Genomic DNA, 18,101 nt, shown 5'->3' with positions numbered 1-18,101 from the left:
GTGACTCCAGTGGTTCAATCTTCATTTTATGAAGCCACGGCCAAAAACAACAACTTCATTTGACCATTTGTTCACTTCCGCGTCAGTCGTTGACTTTGTGGCGAGCTTTTTTAATATTTAATCATTCACAGGATATGAATTATTGATATCAAGACTTCTATTTCAACAAGTGAAAATGTAATTCTTGATATCAAAAATAGTAACAAAAAAAAAAAAATCCGTTCTTGATAACAACAATTCACTGGGGGACGTTCCGAGGACGTCCGCATTTGGTCCGGTTTATAACGTTCGCGGGGGGACGTTCCAAGGACGCCCAAGTACGTAGTAATGTTTTTTTTTTTTTTTTTGCATTTTGACATTACTATGGTTTTAATGCATTAAACCATAGTAATATAAGGAAAAACATGTCTATTTGTGGAAATGGTTTTACCAATAAAAAAAAATAAGTTATATGTAACAAATCATGTTTCTTAAGAATGGTTTAGAAACTACTCTATTCTGTAAAACATGGCCTTAATATTGATCCTTTACTGATTGTATTACAATGATCCAACTAAACCTGATTTCACTATTTAAAATGAATAAAAAGATATGATACAATGCAATTGTTTTCATTAAATAATTTCCACCACCATTACTATATGACTTAATTAGGGTCAATTTAATGTGTTGCATAATCTAAATCACAATGCACACAAAATCAGGCAATAGTGCACACCATTGTGCAGTTATAGATTAACTGATTAATACAATGACAATAAAAGTTAAGAACAATGTTAATGTGTTTTTTTTTTATTCAGAATCTTTGCAAATTTCCATCAATGAAGTACTATAAAATAAATAATTGTTGCATATCCACACAAACACATTCAATCAAGAAAAAACAAACTTGAATGTACAACTATAGCCCAAATAGAAAACGTTTATTATTGCTAAGGGTTCAAAATGTAAGCAAAGCGAATGAAAACAGAAATGCAGAATGACAGGTCCTGAATCAGATGCAAGCAATGACTTCCAAACAGCAAGTGCAGGAGAGACGACCAAAAAGGAGTCCAATGCTGAAATTGCTGTAAAAGAAAAATGAAAAAGATACAGGTAAGACATGCATCCTCATGTAAACTTCGGCAATTTCACATTCTACACCCATCATTTCCATTGACAAACTGTTGGTCAGGCTGCAAAGTAAGGTATTTTTTGTCCCAAAATAAAAATTATAATATGAATAACAGTTTCATGCATAATGGATGGGTGGAAATACATGATTCTCATTTAAAAAAAAATCTGAATAATCTGAGAGCCCAAATATATATATATATATATATATATATATATATATATATATATATATATATATATATATATATATATAAAACAGGAATACAAGCTTGATAAAAAATAAATAAATGTGACTGTTCATTTGAAACATTTTGTAAAAGGTATAAACTACATAAAGAATATTGTCACTACAGACAAAAATTGTTCTGCGTACTTCAAAAAATATTTCAACACTTTTCTGTGATGTCAAACACCAAAAATACTGCTGTAAAAGTGTCCTTAAAAAACAGTTGACCAAATAATGAATTACTGCTCATTGCAGGTGAAAAAGACGTACAGTAAAATTTATTAAAAAAGTATATTTGTATTGTACTAAAAACATACTCAAGTACATTTTAATAGTACGTCTTTTTCACCTGGCCACATTGGTCTGACCTGCATTGTGTGAATACAAATAATTTCAGAATAGTATCTCAGATCTGTATAGGTCCAAAGTGAACAGATTTTACAATGGAACAATCTATATTTATGTATGATTTAGCGCCATATCAGCAGCAATGGGTATATATATATACCCATTATACTGGGATGATACGCCTATCTCCCTATTTGATACTATTACGATGCCGATACAATATGTATTGCATTTTTTTTTTTTTTAAGAATTGCGATTCTACAAGACTGTATAAGATAAGTAACATTTACAAAAACAATTCATCACAACTTTCTGACTTATTTCAGAAGCATCATACAGTACTACATTCTCTTGAATAAATAATTCAATAACAAAACATTTTTCTCTTGTACCACAATCCTCCATTATTTTTACGATAGTCATCTGTGGGTTTACAAAAAGGTTGAGTCTGGAATAAAAAGCAACAAACTTCCCTTTAATAGGGAAAGAAGAAGAAGAAGAAAAAAAAGAAAAAAAAAACACTAGCACTTTGATGAATTGTCACAATTAAAATTCAGCCAAACCAAAAGCTATGTCCTGACCTATAGCTTTGACTAAGAGAGGGGATAAAATACATTTGAATACACAAATTTGAATGCACCTCGCGAGAGATACTTATAACTGACATAACGGAATTAACGTTTGTTGGTGAAAGACAGTGGTGGATATAGACGAGCACCTATTGATTTTCGTATTTTTTTCATAAATTGCTTATATTTTGTAGTTAATTGTTAGATAAGTTAGTTGATTCGTTTAGATTTCATCATAGGTTAAGTTATAGTTATCATATATAGTATTTATATTAGTTATAGTGTACAGTTTGATAATTAGATAGGTCGTTTTCGTAGCTTAATTGACGTTAGTTAAGTTGTGTGTATATATGCTGTTCATACGTGTTTGTGAATAGGATTAATTAGTTTATACGAGGTTTATAGCTATAAGTTACTTATTTGTTTGATTTTTCATATCGTATTCGCATTCATATCATAGGTAACGTTACATTAGTTATCATATTTTAGTGGATTTTAGCTTTCATAGTACGTCGCAGGTTACACCACTTTCTTCGCGAAACCAGTGGACATAAAGTTACATTTGAGGTAAGTAACTTACGTGTATTAATATATTAACCGTACATACATATAAGATACGCTGCGTGAAGTGCGCGAGATACAGTTACAGCTAGCGCGAGCGATGTGCACAAGATCATGCATCCTTAGCTAGTGACAAATAACTTTAATCTGTCAAAAGATTAACGTTATTGTATAGAAGAAAAACAAAGTTACTGTAGTCACGATTAAACACATTTTAACGTTCAAATTAGGCAAAACATTTTACCCGCAGTCTTTCAGCGACTTGTCTGCCTGCCGTGATGTGTGCATATCATAGGCGGATATGGCCCTACAACTTCCTGTTCATCACATAGGTTTACTGGCGGGCAGCACACTAAATGCATGCCGCCACCTATTGTACTGGAGTTTAATTAAAATTAGAGTTATTTCTATCTTGTAAACTGTTTTACAGTCTATGGTACAAACACACTGGAAAGTAATGATTCAAGTGGACCTTAAAAACAATAACCACTGCAAGTAGCTTTTGGGCCAAATCAGAATAATACTTCACCTCCCGTGTTTGTAGAAAGACGTGGATTCATGAACTTATTCCTAAGGTCACAGCTGTAGACTGTGCAGACCATTGATTTAGTCTGAATTTATGTATAAATAATGCATATCTTTTTGGAATTATCTTTAAATCTGTATAGCTTACATTATACATTAAAATGTATTAAATTTAAATGTATATTTAAATATAACTTTTAAACATTGAAAAATCAAACTATGAACAATTTACAAATTGTTTACCTGAGAACAAAACCATGTGTTATGACTAAGTTTTTTATGCCATACATCACAAAAAATAACAATTAAATTTGATATAAACAATATTAAGTATTATGATGTTAAAAACAGCCAACAGTGTAGCTACATCTTTTAATTTATCTTGTTTGAAATAGTTATGTATGTGTGTATATATATATATATATATATATGTGTGTGTGTGTGTGTGTGTGTGTGTGTGTGTGTGTGTGCGTGTATTTATTTAATTGTTTATTTCTGTTTTCTCAGCCTTTGTACTTCTGGCCAGTATGTCCTCCAAAAAGGTAAGTTCAGTACCAATCAAGTTATATGGCTGATAGTTTAAGGGAAAAACAGATTAAATCTGGAAATGTACTGATAAACGTAATTTATTGAATTATTGGCAGAGACACCAGTACAGTAGATGGATGACATCAATAGAGCGTAAGAGGCAGTACAATAAAATGTGGGCTAGAGTGTCAAGGGCACAAAAGGCAGCAGCCAACAAGGAAACGATCAGTGCAATTGAGACGGCCAGCATTGCTGATAGTGGCAGTCACAACCAGCTCTTTGAGGAGGAAAATTTTAGCATGTTTATAGATCCAGCCCTGTCAAGTTCTGATAGCGAACAAGATACAACTACTCTCAAGGCAGAACTTTCAAAATGGGCATGCAAGTTTCAAGTTAAACATAATGCTGTGGATGCTCTCTTAAACATCCTCAAAATACATAGGCATGCAGAACTCCCGACACTCTTTGCAAATGAGAAGCATTATGAACATACTACCAAAGCTGCTGTTGAGAGTGTACAGTTCAATGTGGCAGATCAACTCTCAAAGCATCTGAGCAGATATCCTGCAGCTGTGACAGACCATCTGCAGTCACTGGACCTCTCCTTAAATGTTGATGGGCTACCATTATTTAAAAGCTCAAACTTGTCCCTCTGGCCAGTTCTTTGTTCCATTAATTTGTCACCAGCATGTATTTTCCCCCCTGCCTCACCACTGCTGCATCCAAACCTAAAACACAAGACTTTATTAGTGACACAGTTCAGGAATTGGCAGAACTAATGCAGAATGGTCTGACCTGGGAAGGCAAACATTTAAAAATCCAACTGAGATGCGTTACCTGCGATGCTCCTGCCAAAGCCATGGTCAAGTGTGTCAAGCAGTTCTCGGGCTACTATGGGTGCGACAGATGCACCCAGAAGAGATCCTGGGATGGTCGGATGACGTATCCAGATGTTGACAATCTGACCTTGAGGACAGACCAATCATTCAGGGAGTGTTGGCAACCAGAACACCATCACGAGGAGAAGATTTAGCCTTTCTCTGTCCTCCCAATCGACATGATCAAATCATTCCCCATCGATTACATGCACCAGAGCTGCCTTGGGGTCATGAAAAAGTTGCTGCTATTGTGGACAAGAGGTAGATCCGAGTACCGCATGTCATCAGGGGACGTGGCCCATGTAAGCAATAGGCTGGTGACACTGAAGAAAACAATTCCTGACTGCTTTGCCAGAAAGCCAAGGGGGTTGCAAGAAATTGAGCGTTGGAAAGCAACCGAATTCAGACAGTTTGCATTATACACAGGGAAGATAGTTCTGAAGGGAGCACTACAAGAACAACTGTACGAACACTTCTTGTGTTTTAGCACTGCTCTGTGCATCTTAGTGTCCAGAACTTACAAAGGCACAAGGGCCTTATGCCAGCCAACTACTGCAATACTTTGTGGAGAAAGGACGGGAGATATATGGAGAGACATTTTTGTGTACAACGTCCATTCATTGCTGCACCTTTCAGAAGATGCTCAAAACTTTGGCTGCCTTGACAACTGCAGTGCGTTTAAATTTGAAAACTATCTACATCAGATGAAGAACATGGTCCGCTCTGGAAAAAATGTCTTAACTCAAGTAGCAAATCGTCTGGAGGAAACATCAAACCTGAAGCAAGAAAACAAGGAAAAAGTGGTGTCATTGCAAAGCCAAAACAATGTTTTTGTTTTAAGCCCTGAAGAATGTTGTGAGGTGGTGTCAGAAGGGGTGGACAACACAATGTTATGCAGAGTGTTCACCAATTTACAGCCATATCTGATGACACCATGCGATTCCCGTCTTTATGGAGCGTATGTAGCTAGCATTAGGCACTCACAAATGCGTTGCCTTGACAGAAAGACACTTGAGAGGAGGGCATTCATGTTGGAAGATCGTGGAATCAGAATTGTCGTATCTATCCTTCATACTTTGTAGACTGTTGAAAGATGTACATAGTTATTTATTAGTTTCATTTAAAGACACAGAGCATTACAACCAAATCATCAAATATGTCACAAGACTCAAGCCTTTCTGTAGAAGAACATTTTAACTACAAAAATGAAATGAGAATGTCTAGAACTTAAGAAAACAAGGAGGATCAAAATGGAACAAATGGAACAACTGGATCTGATACAAAACAGCCATTATCATAATTTATTCATGAGGTTACAGCATGTCCTATGGATCAATTCATAACTAATTATAAAAATTTCAACAAATTATATTTTAACTTATCTGTTTAATACAGGATTATTTGCGCTATGTTGTGCTTCATTTTATTGAGGACAATGAAGTTGAGGTGGCTCCATCCAGCTGGTTGGAGTTAAATAATGAGGTAAGACGAAGTCCATATATATATAAACATAAATGTTAAATATTAAACAGGTTTATTTTAAATGTGCAAATGAATACAAATACATCTATTTCTGAAAGGTATTGTATTGCTACTGGCCTCACGTGAACGCTGGTATTATGGTAAAAAAATGTGCCATCCCAGACAAGAAGCTATGGTCAAAACATCAAGTCAGAATATTTTCTGACACAGGTAAAGTATGCAAAATAATACCTTACAAACTTTTTAATCAAGACAAAAAAATAGCAAATATTTCTATAATAAGTTATGCTGCTTTGTGAGCAGATAATTATGATCTCGCAAGATTTCGGGCAAGAAAGGCCCAAGAAACGTCGCATGTTGAGGACTCTGATGAGAATAGGGGGAGAAAAGTAATTCCCCCTAGACGATTTAGAGGTATTTAGATATGGTATAATACATAGGTTAAAGATCTTCCCTAATTTATTATGAAAGGTAATTTTTAAAAAAAAATTTTTGCAGAGGAAGAAGTCTTGCCCAGCCAGCCCAAAACAGGCTCAAAGCTGTAAGCATATAAACTATAACTGAAATGAGAATGATTATGAAAAGCCAAAATTTGTGTTCTCTATTAATGTTTAATTACATTTTGTTTTGCAGTTCATGAGAATGGTGGGTCGTCTCAAGGTGAATTCATTGTGGTGTGCTCATACCAAAAAAAAAAAAAGGGTTTTAAATATTAGTGAGGATTTTTAAAAGGAGAATTTATTTAACTATATAACCTAATTCTTTATTTTCATTATTCCATTTGGCCTGGAAGATGACATTACCAGCTTACAAGCAAAGAAAAAGAAAACAAAATCAAAAAACAGATCAACATTAGCAGAAACTACACTTGAGTGTAAGTAGAAAATTAATGTCACGTAAAATATATATATGAAGAGAAGTCAATATTGCCTAGATGATTGCTGTCACTGTTTTTTTTTTTCTTCAGCTGTTGAGACTGATGAAGGTAAGACCACTGTTATTTAGTTTTTATAGGTTTAAACAATGTTATGTCTTTTTCACGCAGTTCTTTTTTTTTATTTTTACCTTAGATGAGGAGCTGCAGCCAAAAAGAAAAAAACAAAAACAATCTCATTTGATGTTGCCCAATGCTCCTTCCTGTGAGTACATTTTGAGTTTGAATTTTTCAGTAACTGAGTAATTATAGAAAGAAGTTTAAGGTTGGGACTTTTTTAAAACTAAATTAAATAAAACAGCAACACAACTCTTTACAACATTCATAATAATAAATGCTTCTTGAGCAGCAAATCAGCATATTAATGATTTCTGAAGGATCATGAAGACTATACTAATTCAGCTTTGCCATCACATAAATGTATTTAGTAATTAAACTGCATTTAGTAATTTACATTTACAGTACAAAAAATGTAGTAATAATTCACATTATAACGGTTTCGACTTTCACATTGATCAAATAAATGAAGCCTAGGTGAGCAGGATAACAGAAAACTTCTGCATTGTAACATTGAAACTTTTTGATTGACTTTTTGATTGATGTGGTTACAGTTCAATCTGCTTCAACACTCCAACCACAGTCCAGTTCTACAAGCCAGCAGATTCAAGGTACGAAGAAAGACTTTATACACATATATACAGATGACCTGGATAGATATGTACAAGCATTGTGATTCTAACAGTCATACTTTCTTTAATATGAATCAGCTCTGCTTAATCTGTCTTTTTGACATTTGCTATAATATATATATATATAATATTTTGAAGGGCATAGGCCTTTTTTGTTGCATTGATTACAATAGTGTTATTTGAAGCATTTATTAAATAAATGTTAAAATTGATAGATTTTAATTATACTGTAATGCTGAATGGCTATAATTACTAAAATTGAGAAAAAAAATAAGAGAGAGAGAGACAATGTTTTCACAATGTTTTCACAGATATCTCTCAGCTATTTGATGGCTTGGAGAGGAGAATACTGCTGAAACTTGACCAAATCCATGCCGATATTAAAACAGCTATTGGACTGCAGTCTGTGAACCAGCAAAGCACCTCTGCCTTGGACCTATTCGAGGTGCTAGAGGAGCCTTGCAAGTCAGTGGAGGAATTGGAAGAGCTGTGCGAAAAGCTGAAAGCTGTTGAGTTTCGCAAGAAGATTTTATGTGCTGAAACAAATGCTGTTTTATGTTATGCTGCAATTTCTTGGCACTGTTCTTTGATAACTGATTGTTGTTGTTTGTATGTAGATTCAATATCTTTGTCTTCAGAGTGCAGGCAGTTTGGGGGATGGCATTAGAAGAATGCTAAAAAAAATCGGAGAGAATTCCCTTTGGGCTGAATACAGCTGCAAAGGGAGAAAAGGAAAACGGGCATTTCAGCAACTGCTGATCAATGATGCGATCATACGTAAGTTCAAAACATTACTCAAGAGATCCTGTCTCCAAGATTGCAAAAAGCGCAAGTTGAATGTGATAGATTCATTCTCTTTGATTGAAATATTGAAGGTGCCTGCAGTTCCCCTTCTGTCGCTCTCTCCACGCTTGTGTCGGAGAAGCGACACTAGGGGTCTCTCTTGAGCGCCGATATCCACCTCTGATCTATGAAAAAAGGCCAATGAGAGTTGGCAGCCAGTATTTGCATGTCCCGCCCCCGGACATACGGGTATTTAAGCGGCGCAAGTACGGGAGTTCATTCAGAAAATTTCTTCGGAGCTGATGGTCTGTCTGCAGTTTACAGGTTACACGCCACTTAAACGTTTCTGTTTTCCTCTGACGATCTGCATGCTGTTGGATCTTGACGGCACACAGCAGCGGCTTTCTCCTCTCAGTGCACGGCGTGCATTGTTGCCCCTGAGCGCTTCGACAGCGCAGACACGTACACACACACACTGTGTATTAAAAGAGTTTTTACTAAAAGAGTAATTTTCTCTAAAAGAGCAAACACAGCGGCGTTGAACGTCCTTTTAAGGATGCATCTTTTTCAAGATGCCTTTCCGCCCCTGTGTCGTTCCTGGATGCGGTAGAGTGCTCTCTGCTTCAGACGGCCACAGGCACTGTCTCGTGTGTTTGGGCCGCGATCACACCGAGGCGGCGTTTGTGGATGGTTTATGTTCTCACTGCGAGAACATGACCATGACCACGTTGCGGTCGCGGCTCGCTTTCAACAGAAAGCAAGCCACCTCAGCTGCACCCCGCATTGCTTCTTCTTCCCACGGGATTAAGGATGGTGCGGTTGGCACTGGGGGCGATTTGGGGGCGGCAGCGGGTGCAGTTTCGCCGGGTAGCCCCCCGTGAACCTCCCATTCCCCGACACGCTCGCTGGTCTCCGTCCACGCTCGTGCCGATAGCGGCTCGCCTCACGGCCCGGCTGTCTATCCTCCCGAGTCCGAAGCAGATGAGCTCGCTGCTGCGAGTGCAGTGTCTGATGCCGAGGACTCCCCTGGACTGCCGCCTTCGGGCCAGCAGGCCCAGGCTGAGGCCGACACTCAGATGTCCGACATGCTTGCCCGGGCCGCCTTGAGCGTGGGGTTGGACTGGAACCCTCCATCCTCCCCACAGCCTTCTCGGTTGGATGATTGGTTCCTGGGGGCAGTGCGCCGTTCGGCCTCGCATCCCCGGTCCCTTTCTTCCGGAGGTGCATGATGAGCTGGCGTCTACGTGGAGAGCCCCGCTCTCCGCTCGTCTAGGTGCCACCCGCTCCACTCTCTCCACCCTCGACGGCGAGAGCGCCACGAGTACGACGCGATTCCCCAGGTTGATAGGGCAGTTGCGCACCATCTATGCCCCGGTAGCCCTACCTCCTGGCGGGGTCGCCCGTACTCCGTCCAAGCCCTGTAGGACAACATCCTCACTTAGCGAAGGCCTACACTACGGCTGGACGCGCTGCCTCCGCCCTGCATGCGATGGCCCTCCTGCAAGTCCACCAGGCCAAAGCTCTCAGAAACATGCACGGGTGGACCTGATTCTGATGTGCTGCAGGAACTGCGCTCAGCGACCGACCTCGCCCTGAGAGCGGCGAAGGCCACAGCGCAGGCACTTCGGACAGACGATGGCCATCCTAGTGGTCCAGGAACGCCATCTTTGGCTCAACCTGGTCGAGATGCGTGAGGCTGACAAAACCGCTTCCTGGACGCACCTGTCTCCCAGATTGGCCTTTTCGGTGACACCGTCGAGGACTTCGCCCAACAGTTCTCCGCGGTGAAGAAGCAGACGGAGGCCATTTCGCACATCATGCCCGCCGCGAGACCTGCCGCTCACGGGCCCTGCCCCGTCTGCCCGCCGAGGCGTCCCCTGCGAGAAACCAGCTCCTGCTCTGCCTCAACCCGGGCCCAGCTCTCAGCCCCAGCGTCGAAGCACTCCGCAGGCGGCGCACGCCCCTGTCTCACGAACCCCCTCCAGGACCCGGAAGGCTCCCAAGCGTTCCTGAGACAGCCGACCCAGAGCCGAAGACGTTAGCTCGGAGGTGGTAAGACCGCTCCGTCCCCGGTGGAGGGCCGGGAGGAGAATCCTTTGTTTTTTCATTTGCCACACCCCTGATGGGGGCTGTGGTACCCACATTCTCAATAAAAGAGCTATTTCCTTTGCCTCTGGGTCACCTGGCCCGCAAATGCCGTTTTCAAGGCAATGTGCTTTCAGATCACAACAGTCCGGTACACGGACGCGGCGATCCGCCTTCCGCCTGCCCACGACTGTCCCCGGCCGGCCGGTTCAGGCGAGTCCAGAGGACGCCAACATCAGACCTCCTCCTCAGTCAAGAACCCGCCCCTGCCGGGCACGCTGAGCAAGGTAAGTGCTTTGAGTCTATTCTCAGCACCTCAGCCTCAGGCCGCAACGAAGCCACCCAGCGATGCATTACCTGTTCCGCCCGCTCGCGAGGCCCGCCGGTACGTCCAAAATACTCGTCCCTTTGGTGCCCCTAAGCGCAGAGCTGGGAAGCATGGCTTTAGCTTCCCAACGCATCACGCTGGCTGCACCGGACCATTCGACTTCGGTTACGCAATTCAGTTTGCCCGGCTCCGCCCCCTTCAGGAGCGTCCGCTTCTCCGCAGTACACGGCGAGCACGCCAGTTCCCTGCGCGCGAAATCGCGACCCTCTTAGCCAAGGGCGCAGTAGAGCCCGTCCCTCCAACCGAAATGAGGAAGGGTTTCTACAGCCCTTACTTCATTGTACCCAAGAAAGGCGCGGCTTACGACCAATCCTGGACTTGCGAAGTTTTCAGTCGGGCCTTGTTAAAACTCCCATTCAAAATGCTTACGCAGAGAAATATTCTGGCTGGCGTTCAGCATCTAGATTGGTTCGCAGCGGTGGACCTGAAGGGCGCGTACTTCCACGTCTCAATTCTGCCATGACACCGACCCTTCCTACGGTTCGCGTTCGACGGCCAGGCGTTTCAGTACAAAGTCCTCCCTTCGGCCTGTCTCTGTCCCTCGCGTCTTCCACGAAAGTCGCAAAGGCGGCCCTTGCCCCGCTACGAGTAGCCGGCATCTGCATTCTCAACTACCTCGACGACTGGCTCATCCTAGCACACTCTCGAGAGTTACTATGCACACACAGAGACCAGGTGCTCCGGCACCTCAGCCGCTGGGGCTTCAGGTCAACTGGGAAAAGAGCAAGCTCACTCCGGTTCAGAGCATCTCTTTTCTCGGGTTGGAGTTAGACTCAGTCTCAATGACAGCACGTCTCACGAGCGAGCGTGCTCAGTCGGTGCTGGACTGCCTCGCTTCCTTCAAGCCAGGCACAGTGGTCCCTCTAAAACTTTTCCAGAGGCTCCTGGGGCATATGGCGTCCTCCATGGCGGTCGGCCGCTGGGGTTGATGCATATGAGACCACTCCAGCACTGGCTCCAGACTCGAGTCCCGAGACACGCATGGCACCGCGGCACGCATCGGGTAAGGATCACCCCCGCCTGCCTCAAAACACTCCGACCCTGGACAGACCTCTGCTTTTTACGGGCAGGAGTGCCCCTGCAGCAGGTGTCCCGACGCGTTCTGGTCACAACCGACGCCTCCCGGTCCGGGTGGGGTGCCGTGTGCAGCGGGCACGCAGCAGCGGGCCATTGGAAAGGGGCCCTGCTGCGTTGGCACATCAATTGCCTGGAGTTGCTGACCATCCTTCTTGCACTCAGGAAGTTCCTCCCGTTAGTTCGGGACAAACATGTCCTCGTGAGATCGGACAGCACCACGGTGGTGGCGTACATAATCGCCAAGGCGTGCGACGCTCCGCCACATGTCACAACTCGCCGCCGTCTCCTCCTATGGAGCCAGCAGCGACTCAAGTCGCTGCGTGCCACTCACATCCCCGGCAAGCTCAACGTCGTAGCGGACGCGCTATCACGACAACGCCTGCCCGGCGGGGAGTGGAGGCTTCATCCCCAGTCGGTCCAGCTGATTTGGGAACGGTTTGGCAAGGCCCAGGTAGACCTGTTCGCCGCCCAGGAAACCTCCCACTGCCCGCTCTGGTACGCCCTAACAGAGGCTCCCCTCGGGACAGGCGGCTGGCACACAGCTGGCCCTCGGGGCTGCGCAAGCATGCGCATTTCCCCAGTGAGCCTTCTTGCACCGGTGCTGTGCAAGGTCAGGGAGGACGAGGAGCAAGTCACGTTGGTGGCCCCCTACTGGCCCACTCGGACTTGGTTCTCGGAACTCAGGCTCCTCGCGACAGCTCCTCCCTGGCGAATTCCCTGAGAAAGGACCTCCTCTCTCAGGGACGGGGCATGCTCTGGCACCCGCGCCCAGACCTCTGGAACCTCCACGTCTGGTCCCTGGGCCGGACGCGGAAGAGCTAGCCGGCTTACCGCGACCGTTGTGAATACCATCAACCAAGCCAGAGCTCCCTCTACCAGGCACCTTTACGCCCTAAAGTGGCGCTTGTTCATGAGATTGGTGTTCTTCACGAGCCGAAGACCCACAGAGATCGCTGATTAGGGTCAGTGCTTCTGTTCCTACAGGAGAGGCTGGACAGGAGGCTGTCCCCGTCCACCCTCAAGGTGTATGTTGCCGCTATCGCCGCCCACCACGATCCTGTAGGCGGCAAGTCTTTGGGTAAGCACGACCTGATCCTCAGGTTCCTGAGAGGCTCGGAGGTTGAATCCCTCCCGGCCAGGCCTAGTTCCCTCCTGGGATCTCTCGGTAGTCTTGGCAGGACTCCAGAGACCTCCCTTGAGCAGCTCGAATCAGTTGGACTCAGGGCCCTCTCTCTTAAGACGGCCCTGCTGATCGCTGCGCCTCCATTAAGAGGGTCGGGGACCTGCAAGCGTTCTCTGTCAGCGACACTTGCCTGGAGTTCGGTCCGGCAGATACGTCTGTGATCCTAAGACCGCGACCGGGCTATGTGCCCAAGGTTCCTACCACACCATTCCGAGATCAGGTAGTGAACCTGCAAGCGCTGCCCCAGGAGGAGGCAGACCCAGCCCTTTCGTTGCTGTGTCCAGTCGCGCCCTCGCGATTTACCTGGACCGCACACAGAGCACCAGACGCTCTGAGCAGCTCTTTGTCTGCTTTGGGGGACGGCAGAAAGGGAATGCCATCTCCAAACAGAGGCTCACCCACTGGGTTGTCGATGCCATCACACTGGCTTATCACACCCAGACCGTGCCCCTACCCGTACGGGTCCGAGCTCACGCAACAAGGGGTGTTGCGTCCTCGTGGGCACTGGCCAAGGCCTCCTGTGCGGACGCCCCCTGTGTGTATTTCCACGGTTCTGTCCCCTTACGAGTGGACCCCCGTGTCTCCCTTAGGCAGTTACAGCTGCCCCGGTCGCCGTGCTGTAGCAACCCCCCCGCATCTAGGCTGGGATCTACCACCGCACCATACTTTCCACACGAGCCCTAAGACGGCCGTGTGACGTGTCTACCACTTTTCCTCCCCAAGAAAAAAGGCAGGTGTGGTCTCCACAGGGTCTGGGTAAGACCCCCTTCCCTATATGCGTGTAAGGGCCCCGGCCATGATTGCTCTATGCGAGAAACACAGAGAGAAAAGAGGCCCAGCCAGGCTGGCCCGTTCCCATGTTGGCAAACATCGCCTTGTTCCCCTCCCAGGGTAACTAGAAGGATCCTGATGTTCGTATGGGGCATTGGGGAAGGGTACGTGCAGCCGGGTACAGATGATGCGTGGCACTGGATGAATCCCTGCCCGCCTCTGTATCGGCAGTTCACGCACACGGTTCAGCACATGGCAAGATTGAATGGGTCCCTAGTGTCGCTTCTCCGACACAACGTGGAGAGAGCGACAGAAGGGGAACGCTTGGTTACGTATGTAACCTCCGCTCCCGAGGGAGGGAACGACACGTTGTGTCTTTCCTCCGCCATGTCACTGAACCGAGCCACTGTTGTGGCCGGACCAGTTCCGGCTCCTCAGAAAAATCCTGAATGAACTCCCGTACTTGCGCCGCTTAAATACCCGTATGTCCGGGGGCGGGACATGCAAATACTGGCTGCCAACTCTCATTGGCCTTTTTTCATAGATCAGAGGTGAATATCGGCGCTCAAGAGAGACCCCTAGTGTCGCTTCTCCGACACAACGTGTCGTTCCCTCCCTCGGGGAACGGAGGTTACATACGTAACCAAACGTAAGGTGTATCCACACCACAAGACCCAGAGTGTGGAAGACATGATAGCCGTGACCCTTAAGCATGCTCCACATCGTGAGAAAGCAAAGAAAAATGTACAGGTAAGAGGATTTTGTCCAAAAACTCACAATATAAGTAGGCTTACTTTTAAAAGAGTATTAACACTGGAGAGCATGTAGATGTGAATTTGAGAACTTGTACAATAAATATTCATACTTGTACGTGAACATTTACACTCACAGCTCCAATGTGAAAACCTGTCAAATTAAAATCTGAAGTTGAATGTTGAAATTTGCACTCGCAGACAAAAGACAAAAAAATAACTATATTCTGAATTTGAAGCTGCAGACAAGTAGTCACAAATGTGAAAAATGCCATTCACAGAAATACAATGACAGTCACAAACTTGTAATATATATATTTGCCTTTAATCGCAGTACAACCTCAATTAGGCACTTCTCACATCTGTCACTACAATTTCAAATTTCGCGCCTTGAACTTTGCACAAGTTGCAAAACTAACTTGTGCACTTGCAACTCAGTGGCGGTGAGAGAGAAAGGGAGACGCTCTGAGATGCTAACATGGCTTAATGCATTAGACTGATATATAAAGAAATAAATGATATTATCAAACTCAGTAAACACCATACTAATAATGCATTCTACAGAAAAACAGATGAGCACAGAATATGACGAAAGAAAGCAAATTTGTGTTCAGTGCAAATAAACCTGCTGCCTTTGTTTTATTAATAATGTATAACGATTTGTGTGTTTTTTTTTAATAACTGTTGGTCTATTAAGCGTTTTCAATGGGAGGGAGATGCTTAACGTACAATTAAACACATTGCTTTGAACACCCTGCCACCCCTTCTCTCTCACCGCCCCTGAGTTGCAAGAGTAAATGTTCACGTAATATGATTATTTCTTGTACAAGTTCTCAAATTCACATCTACGTGCTCTAGGGTGTTGATACTTTTTTACCTTCATAGAGTAGTGAGTGAATGAATGCGAGAGTGGTGATTAGGTAAAGTGAAAGGCATCTATATATAATATTACGAGCCATAATGGCCATGGTTGGTTATGATGTTTTTGGTATCTCTTCAACCAATGGAGGACAGCATTCCCACCTGTGGAAACAAAAGTCTAAATTAGTGAGAAGTAAAAGATTGATAAATGATAGAGAGGTATGGGCAATATATTCATAGATAGTATATTCTGATTTACAGGATAACAAAAGCAGATATCCATAAATCCCTCTGTAATTATTTCTCCATCTAAAATGTGAACACAGTGAAAAAACAAGGTTAAACGTCGTAATTAGCCAGCATAAGCCGCAAATTAAATTAAAATTTGATATTTGTGATAAATAAACTGTATTATTAAATAATATATAAAATATATTCTTTCTGTTTTATAAATTTTAACCAAATGGATGAATAAACAAACATGTTGCACAATTGTTATTTTATTTATTTGTCTTTATTTATTATATTTGCAATGAACGATTAGTTTACCTTTACATCATTAAAAATGGGTGTGGTACAGTTGAGACAAAGTTGAGACAAAAAGCACCTTATTTTTATGAGCTAATTGTGGAAAATATAAACTACTCATGGGTATTATTGATTGATAATATCTTAGTCTACAAGCTAATGAAATGTCATGTGGCATGTCATGTGAAAATTCACTTCTTTTCAGTATCTATTTTTGTGTGAAAAATCAAAACGAAAAAAGTGTCTCAACTGTACTCACTCTACCCTACAATAGCCAATCAGAAAATAGCACCATTGTATCTGGGTAAGATTCAAGATAAATCATGATCGCCTGTTTTAATGTTATAAAAACAACTTGTTTGACACAAAAAATGACAACTTGACTGATGTTAGACAATGTTTCCCAGATAATTAGCATCAGTTTTTCATGAGTGTCTGTAACTTAGACAACGGTTTTACAGCCTTTTCACTGACAACACCTGCTTAGAACAAGTAGTAGGCCTAGTTATATTTTCGTTATCACACGATGACTGACATATTGTCACATTATAAACATCTCTCTCTCCAAATAGGCTTAAAATAATAACTTTTAAAATCATGTCATAATTATATCCTGGCCATGGATGCATTAATCATTGCATCTGTCTTTCAAAGATGTCAGGTAAAAAGCAGGGGGGGGGGGGGGATTTTGGTGAATTAAATTCAGCAATTTTGGTGAATAATAAGCAAATATCACCGATTCAGCCTATATAATTATGTAACAGACTAACATGACATCAACACCAGTTTACTTTTATATGAATGACTCAATTATGACTCACTAATTAAGACGGTCACTTGCCGCCACCTATTGGCGGTTTAGTTTCATGTTCACGCATTGCATTTTTTTATTTGTATATTCAAACTTTTATTTAAAACATCAATCTCATAACATTATTTATTGCAGTTGTAATTTTGCAGTGCGAATTATTTAATGTAATGGGTAACAGCCCTCTTATTATTATAACTGAATTTATTGATCAAATGTAACAATTTGACATGAAAGATGATACATACATTTAATAACGTAAAGTTGTCTTAATAAAAATAAATAACACACTGGGGTAAATATCACAAATATGAAGATTTAAGCGTGTCAAATCTGAAAATATTGCTTCAGAATAAATATATTTACACCACCAAATCCCCCCACTCCCGTACATGGTACAGTACAGTAGGCTGCAGTACATACAATTATTTATTTTTATTGGTAGCCTACAATCCGTGCCGCGAGATGTTTTAAAAGGTGGTGGGGACAATATCAACCCTGGCAAAAAGTTTATTTTACTAAAAACATACTCAAGTATATTTTTAATACATTTAGGATATGTCTACGTCTTTTTCACCTGCATGGGTGCTCCAAAAGTGTTTGAGCAAGATGATTCGGTGAATTGCCATGTGTCTAATCAAATATAATTTTTGCATATTTAAGCATGTCTAGCTACTTGACAAATATAGACCTGTTGTCATTGTTAATATGATATATGAAACAATAAATTAAAATTGTATGATCTTTAAGCATTTTTGAAGATGACTTATTTTGCAAACTAAATTATTGAGTGTGTAGCCTATCATAGCCTAAAAAAGCGCGTAGGCTTTATACTAAAAAAGGTGTGTATCGGCAAGTAAAAGGTCATTTATGTGTATAAAGAGCACGCAGAATGAATGCATGAATTTGTACTCAGTACCAGGAGACTTCCCGAATTCATACATCTCTATGATGTTGTGCTTGTGTCGTGTGTGTATGCAAACAGACAGTGGGTACGATGCGGTAACAC

The 18,101-nt window shown here is 42.7% G+C and overlaps 3 protein-coding genes and 1 long non-coding RNA gene across 4 annotated transcripts in view; 2 read left to right on the top strand and 2 right to left on the bottom strand.

Annotated features, from left to right (window-relative positions):
- LOC127648178 (histone H3) overlaps positions 1 to 18,101 on the top strand; it is a 1,095,985-nt gene that overhangs the window by 292,338 nt on the left and 785,546 nt on the right. The window contains exon 3 of the mRNA XM_052132788.1: positions 14,502 to 14,516. Coding sequence (XP_051988748.1) covers positions 14,502 to 14,516 — 15 coding nt within the window. The remainder of the gene's footprint in view (positions 1 to 14,501; positions 14,517 to 18,101) is intronic.
- Positions 1 to 18,101, bottom strand: part of LOC127647925 (NACHT, LRR and PYD domains-containing protein 1 homolog) — a 249,836-nt gene that overhangs the window by 35,688 nt on the left and 196,047 nt on the right. The gene's annotated exons all lie outside the window — the stretch shown is intronic.
- Positions 1 to 18,101, bottom strand: part of LOC127648099 (uncharacterized) — a 259,510-nt gene that overhangs the window by 217,821 nt on the left and 23,588 nt on the right. The gene's annotated exons all lie outside the window — the stretch shown is intronic.
- On the top strand, positions 7,326 to 8,252 carry LOC127648800 (uncharacterized). The gene is made up of 3 exons (XR_007971232.1): positions 7,326 to 7,372; positions 7,779 to 7,835; positions 8,168 to 8,252. It is a non-coding gene; the product is annotated as an uncharacterized LOC127648800 (long non-coding RNA).

The sequence above is a fragment of the Xyrauchen texanus genome, chromosome 1 (assembly GCF_025860055.1).
Source record: "Xyrauchen texanus isolate HMW12.3.18 chromosome 1, RBS_HiC_50CHRs, whole genome shotgun sequence".
NCBI lineage: Eukaryota > Metazoa > Chordata > Actinopteri > Cypriniformes > Catostomidae > Xyrauchen > Xyrauchen texanus.
This window is presented reverse-complemented; position numbering and strand designations above follow the sequence as displayed.